Genomic DNA, 7,500 nt, shown 5'->3' with positions numbered 1-7,500 from the left:
CTCTCTCTCTCTCTCTCTCTCTCTCTCTCTCTCTCTCTCTCTCTCTCTCACCTGGTGACGAGGAACCAGGCAAGCTGAGAGAAGTCTGGCGACGCCCTCATGTACGTCTTGATGTGCGGCATGGCGTGACTCCTTCCTGTCGTGTCCGCCTTCCAGCGGCTGCAGGAACACAGGAGAAACAGGATGTTTGGGTTGCTTAGCAACAGTCTAGTTTCAGTGCTGAGATTATCTTCAGACTGAATCACAGCAGGAGACTGTTTAACTGGAAATGTTCAACATATATCAGTAGTTAATGAACACCCACGTTACACCCTTTAGCCAATCAGAATCAAGCATTTACCCAGACCATGGTACACATGAAGACCTGATGAGCAGAGGTGAACTCACTGGAAGTAGGAGTGGAGCCAGAGTTGTTTCTGAGCCGTCTGGATGCTGTAGGGCAGAGAGCCTCCCGCTGCAACCAATCAGAGACCACACAGCATTAACCCCCGGGGAGACCCTTACAGGTAACAGACCACACCCATTAACCCTGAGGAGACCCTTACAGGTAACAGACCACACCCATTAACCCTGAGGAGACCCTTACAGGTAACAGACCACACCCATTAACCCTGAGGAGACCCTTACAGGTAACAGACCACACCCATTAACCCAGAGGAGACCCTTACAGGTAACAGACCACACCCATTAACCCAGAGGAGACCCTTACAGGTAACAGACCACACCCATTAACCCTGAGGAGACCCTTACAGGTAACAGACCACACCCATTAACCCTGAGGAGACCCTTACAGGTAACAGACCACACCCATTAACCCAGAGGAGACCCTTACAGGTAACAGACCACACCCATTAACCCTGAGGAGACCCTTACAGGTAACAGACCACATCCATTAACCCTGAGGAGACCCTTACAGGTAACAGACCACACCCATTAACCCTGAGGAGACCCTTACAGGTAACAGACCACACCCATTAACCCAGAGGAGACCCTTACAGGTAACAGACCACACCCATTAACCCAGAGGAGACCCTTACAGGTAACAGACCACACCCATTAACCCTGAGGAGACCCTTACAGGTAACAGACCACACCCATTAACCCAGAGGAGACCCTTACAGGTAACAGACCACACCCATTAACCCAGAGGAGACCCTTACAGGTAACAGACCACACCCATTAACCCTGAGGAGACCCTTACAGGTAACAGACCACACCCATTAACCCAGAGGAGACCCTTACAGGTAACAGACCACACCCATTAACCCTGAGGAGACCCTTACAGGTAACAGACTCCTCCTTCAATAAAGTAATGAAACTCACCTGGATATCCCTCTAAACTATTCCTAACGTCTTCCACTGATGGATAAAGCTGCAAAACACACACAGGTGAAAGTGAACGGTCTTTGAACGCCTCATTTCTTCTTTTTCACGGCGTTTGAACATAAGCTTCGGTCAGAGGAACGTACCAGGTGCACGGGGGTGTCGGGGCGTAGAGACGACTTCCCCAGCGTGGTCATGGTGCGCTGGAACTCTCCTGCTAACCATTTGGTCTTATCCAGCCCCATGGAGCCAATGCTGGAGAACTGACCAATCACAGGCCAGCTCTCCTCGTTGGCAACAGGATGCGTGTGTTCATACAGCAGCTGATGACGAAGAGGACAGAGAGGAGAAGTAATGATTATTATTTTATCAGTCATCGTGTTTTAAAATGTAAGAGTCACTAAATTAGATAAATGAACCAAATAACTGTTATGTGTTTTATTTTGAAATTGATGTGTGTTTCTGTGATTGACTTCCTGCCCGGGAGCCGCGCAATTCACGTGTGACAGCGGTAATGAAGGACAAACACAACGCGCCATGTTTCAACATCCTGTTAGCGTGTATCGCCATAGACGACCTCGAAGGTGCTGACCTTCCCCGGTATCATCTGAGAAGAGGAGGGGCTACACCGCGTCGCGCTGCTATGATGCTCGCCATTTTGCGTCATCGGAGGCTGTTGTGGTTAGCGGGGGTGAAACTACATCGCTTGTGAGAAAGCTGTAGCTTTCCTGCTTAACTATGCTGGATCTTATTGTTGTTCTTATTGTTGTTCTTATCTTATTGTTCTTATTGTTGTTCTTATCTTATTGTTGTTCTTATTGTTGTTCTTATCTTATTGTTGTTCTTATCTTATTGTTGTTCTTATCTTATTGTTGTTCTTATTGTTGTTCTTATCTTATTGTTGTTCTTATTGTTGTTCTTATCTTATTGTTCTTATCTTATTGTTGTTCTTATCTTATTGTTGTTCTTATTGTTGTTCTTATCTTATTGTTGTTCTTATTGTTGTTCTTATCTTATTGTTGTTCTTATCTTATTGTTGTTCTTATTGTTGTTCTTATCTTATTGTTGTTCTTATCTTATTGTTGTTCTTATTGTTGTTCTTATCTTATTGTTGTTCTTATTGTTGTTCTTATCTTATTGTTGTTCTTATCTTATTGTTGTTCTTATTGTTGTTCTTATCTTATTGTTGTTCTTATTGTTCTTCTTATCTTATTGTTGTTCTTATCTTATTGTTGTTCTTATTGTTGTTCTTATCTTATTGTTGTTCTTATTGTTGTTCTTATTGTTGTTCTTATGTTATTGTTGTTCTTATCTTATTGTTGTTCTTATCTTATTGTTGTTCTTATCTTATTGTTGTTCTTATGTTATTGTTGTTCTTATTGTTGTTCTTATCTTATTGTTGTTCTTATTGTTGTTCTTATTGTTGTTCTTATCTTATTGTTGTTCTTATTGTTGTTCTTATCTTATTGTTGTTCTTCTTATTGTTGTTCTTATTGTTGTTCTTATCTTATTGTTGTTCTTATCTTATTGTTGTTCTTATTGTTGTTCTTATTGTTGTTCTTATGTTATTGTTGTTCTTATTGTTGTTCTTATGTTATTGTTGTTCTTATCTTATTGTTGTTCTTATCTTATTGTTGTTCTTATTGTTGTTCTTATCTTATTGTTGTTCTTATCTTATTGTTGTTCTTATTGTTGTTCTTATCTTATTGTTGTTCTTATCTTATTGTTGTTCTTATCTTATTGTTGTTCTTATTGTTGTTCTTATCTTATTGTTGTTCTTATTGTTGTTCTTATCTTATTGTTGTTCTTATCTTATTGTTGTTCTTATCTTATTGTTGTTCTTATTGTTGTTCTTATCTTATTGTTGTTCTTATTGTTGTTCTTATGTTATTGTTGTTCTTATCTTATTGTTGTTCTTATTGTTGTTCTTATCTTATTGTTGTTCTTATCTTATTGTTGTTCTTATTGTTGTTCTTATGTTATTGTTGTTCTTATTGTTGTTCTTATTGTTGTTCTTATCTTATTGTTGTTCTTATTGTTGTTCTTATCTTATTGTTGTTCTTATTGTTGTTCTTATCTTATTGTTGTTCTTCTTATTGTTGTTCTTATTGTTGTTCTTATTGTTGTTCTTATCTTATTGTTGTTCTTATGTTATTGTTGTTCTTATTGTTGTTCTTATGTTATTGTTGTTCTTATCTTATTGTTGTTCTTATGTTATTGTTGTTCTTATTGTTGTTATGTTATTGTTGTTCTTATTGTTGTTCTTATGTTATTGTTGTTCTTATGTTATTGTTGTTCTTATTGTTGTTCTTATGTTATTGTTGTTCTTATGTTATTGTTGTTCTTCTTGTTGTTCTTATGTTATTGTTGTTCTTATTGTTGTTCTTATGTTATTGTTGTTCTTATTGTTGTTCTTATGTTATTGTTGTTCTTATCTTATTGTTGTTCTTATGTTATTGTTGTTCTTATCTTATTGTTGTTCTTATGTTATTGTTGTTCTTATTGTTGTTCTAATGTTATTGTTGTTCTTATTGTTATTCTTATGTTATTGTTGTTCTTATTGTTGTTCTTATGTTATTGTTGTTCTTATTGTTGTTCTTATGTTATTGTTGTTCTTATGTTATTGTTGTTCTTATTGTTGTTCTTATGTTATTGTTGTTCTTATGTTATTGTTGTTCTTATCTTATTGTTGTTCTTATGTTATTGTTGTTCTTATTGTTGTTCTTATCTTATTGTTGTTCTTATCTTATTGTTGTTCTTATTGTTGTTCTTATGTTATTGTTGTTCTTATTGTTGTTCTTATGTTATTGTTGTTCTTATGTTATTGTTGTTCTTATCTTATTGTTGTTCTTATGTTATTGTTGTTCTTATGTTATTGTTGTTCTTATGTTATTGTTGTTCTTATGTTATTGTTGTTCTTATTGTTGTTCTTATCTTATTGTTGTTCTTATCTTATTGTTGTTCTTATGTTATTGTTGTTCTTATCTTATTGTTGTTCTTATTGTTGTTCTTATCTTATTGTTGTTCTTATTGTTGTTCTTATCTTATTGTTCTTATCTTATTGTTGTTCTTATCTTATTGTTGTTCTTATCTTATCGTTGTTCTTATGTTATTGTTGTTCTTATGTTATTGTTGTTCTTATCTTATTGTTGTTCTTATTGTTGTTGTTCTTATCTTATTGTTGTTCTTATTGTTGTTCTTAGCTTATTGTTGTTCTTATCTTATTGTTGTTCTTATCTTATTGTTGTTCTTATTGTTGTTCTTAGCTTATTGTTGTTCTTATGTTATTGTTGTTCTTATTGTTGTTCTTATGTTATTGTTGTTCTTATTGTTGTTCTTAGCTTATTGTTGTTCTTAGCTTATTGTTGTTCTTAGCTTATTGTTGTTCTTATCTTATTGTTGTTCTTATTGTTGTTCTTATCTTATTGTTGTTCTTATTGTTGTTCTTAGCTTATTGTTGTTCTTATCTTATTGTTGTTCTTATCTTATTGTTGTTCTTATTGTTGTTCTTATCTTATTGTTGTTCTTATTGTTGTTCTTAGCTTATTGTTGTTCTTATCTTATTGTTGTTCTTATCTTATTGTTGTTCTTATCTTATTGTTGTTATTGTGAACTCGCTGCAGGTGATCGGTAAGAACCACACGTCTTTAATTCCACTTTGTTTATTCGTTACCACCACAACCGCATAAATCCTGTTCTCTGATGAATCAGTGGTTCTGCATAAAGTATACACAAAACAGGTAAGTATAAACAGACTACAGTTCACAGCAAACACAGCAAAACAGCTTATTCATTTACATCAGTAAGGCAGCACTGCCTCTACTGGACATAATTCACAGTGACTACCTCTCTTAATGCCATGTGCATGTCCTGCTAATTAACCAACAGATATGGCTACAATGCCGCCATTCAGCATATCTCCTTATCAAAAACGTCACCTAATAATCAATAACTGAACTACAGTATATTGCCACAGTCACACAGAACACATGTATTCTCATCTTTGACAAAGATTATACAGTTAGCTGCTAATATATAACCCAGTGTTTCCCCTAGGTTTACAGGGTTGGGGGGGTGGGGACAGGTCGACATGGCGACACGGCGACACAAACACTTGAAGGAATCTTGGTGTTCATGTGTTACTTTTAATGACAGCTGTCCTTTTCTATAGGAAAGGTATCCTTAAATGACTTCTTTCCCTGATTTCTGACTATATCCACTATCATATCTCTACAACAAAGGCACAAAAAGACCGAAAATAAATCTTAAACAAGACAATTGGGAAGGATTAACATCCAGGAGAACTTCACGACGTGTTGGGACGCGTTGGGACGCGTTGAGACGCGTTGGGACGCGTTGGGACGCGTTGAGACGCGTTGGGACGCGTTGGGACGTGTTGGGCACATGAGCCAAAAAGACCCTTTCTGCCTTTTCTTGGTCAAGAAGGCACCGACTTCGGGGCACTAGTGGCGCTGTGGTTATGCGTGGGATGCGTACCAAACCAAACCGAAGTGAAACAGACCACCTGGTGGAAACGAGGCCTCACAGCGTCTGTTGCTAACGTCTTGGTGGCGGTAACCACAGCACGTACCTTCCTCAGCCTCAGGTGACCCCAGCGCTCCATGTCTGAACCCACATATCTCCCTGGAGTCGAGCCGACCAGATAGACTCTGAGAACAGAAGACATGATGATGAGGTAACCGTGAACCCGCCGTCATACTGAAGTCCACGATACAGGTAGGCGCCTCGTGGTCACCTGGTCTCTGACAGGTCGTGCTCTTTGATGCGTTGGATCCACTCCTCTAGTTCAGGTGCTCGGTACGACGCCAGGTACTCCAACAGGTCCCTCTTAAAGAAGGTCGGGGACTCACCTGCACTCTCACTGCTACCCTCTGGTAACCGTGGAAACAGCGGGCTCATCCACATCCTGGTTAGGAGGCAAAATATTCAAAAGGGTGAATGGATAAAAAACTACAATCACTACTCACTCTCAGGTTAAGGACTCACCCTCGACTCACCCTCGAGTGTTTGAGACTCACCCTCAGGTTAAGGACTCACCCTCGAGTGTTTGAGACTCACCCTCGAGTGTTTGAGACTCACCCTCGAGTGTTTGAGACTCACCCTCAGGTTAAGGACTCACCCTCAAGTGTTTCAGACTCACCCTCAGGTTAAGGACTCACTCTCAGGTTAAGGACTCACCCTCGACTCACCCTCGAGTGTTTGAGACTCACCCTCAGGTTAAGGACTCACCCTCGACTCACCCTCGTGTGTTTGAGACTCACCCTTGTGTGTTTGAGACTCACCCTTGTGTGTTTGAGACTCACCCTCGAGTGTTTGAGACTCACCCTCGAGTGTTTGAGACTCACCCTCGAATGTTTGAGACTCACCCTTGTGTGTTTGAGACTCACCCTCGAGTGTTTGAGACTCACCCTCAGGTTAAGGACTCACCCTCGAGTGTTTCAGACTCACCCTCAGGTTAAGGACTCACCCTCGAGTGTTTCAGACTCACCCTCAGGTTAAGGACTCACCCTCGAGTGTTTGAGACTCACCCTCAGGTTAAGGACTCACCCTTGTGTGTTTGAGACTCACCCTCAGGTTAAGGACTCACCCTCGTGTGTTTCAGACTCACCCTCAGGTTAAGGACTCACCCTCAGGTTAAGGACTCACCCTTGTGTGTTTCAGACTCACCCTCAGGTTAAGGACTCACCCTCGTGTGTTTCAGACTCACCCTCGAGTGTTTCAGACTCACCCTCAGGTTAAGGACTCACCCTCGTGTGTTTGAGACTCACCCTCGAGTGTTTCAGACTCACCCTCAGGTTAAGGACTCACCCTCGAGTGTTTGAAACTCACCCTTGAGTGTTTCAGACTCACCCTCAGGTTAAGGACTCACCCTCGAGTGTTTGAGACTCACCCTCGACTGTTTGAGACTCACCCTCAGGTTAAGGACTCACCCTCGAGTGTTTGAGACTCACCCTCAGGTTAAGGACTCACCCTCAGGTTAAGGACTCACCCTCGTGTGTTTCAGACTCACCCTCAGGTTAAGGACTCACCCTCGAGTGTTTGAGACTCACCCTCGAGTGTTTCAGACTCACCCTCAGGTTAAGGACTCACCCTTGTGTGTTTGAGACTCACCCTCAGGTTAAGGACTCACCCTCAGGTTAAGGACTCACCCTCAAG

The 7,500-nt window shown here is 39.9% G+C and overlaps 1 protein-coding gene across 1 annotated transcript in view; it reads right to left on the bottom strand.

Annotated features, from left to right (window-relative positions):
• tdp1 (tyrosyl-DNA phosphodiesterase 1) overlaps positions 1-7,500 on the bottom strand; it is a 21,520-nt gene that overhangs the window by 4,281 nt on the left and 9,739 nt on the right. Inside the window, exons 8-13 of the mRNA XM_061044735.1 lie at positions 6,080-6,250; positions 5,915-5,993; positions 1,470-1,646; positions 1,324-1,372; positions 388-454; positions 52-159 (exon numbers count right to left, since the gene is read on the bottom strand). Coding sequence (XP_060900718.1) covers positions 52-159; positions 388-454; positions 1,324-1,372; positions 1,470-1,646; positions 5,915-5,993; positions 6,080-6,250 — 651 coding nt within the window. The remainder of the gene's footprint in view (positions 1-51; positions 160-387; positions 455-1,323; positions 1,373-1,469; positions 1,647-5,914; positions 5,994-6,079; positions 6,251-7,500) is intronic.

This window comes from Labrus mixtus, chromosome 1, assembly GCF_963584025.1.
Source record: "Labrus mixtus chromosome 1, fLabMix1.1, whole genome shotgun sequence".
Classification (NCBI taxonomy): Eukaryota; Metazoa; Chordata; class Actinopteri; order Labriformes; family Labridae; genus Labrus; species Labrus mixtus.
Note: the sequence above shows the minus strand (reverse complement) of the source record. Positions and strands in the feature narration are given on the sequence as shown.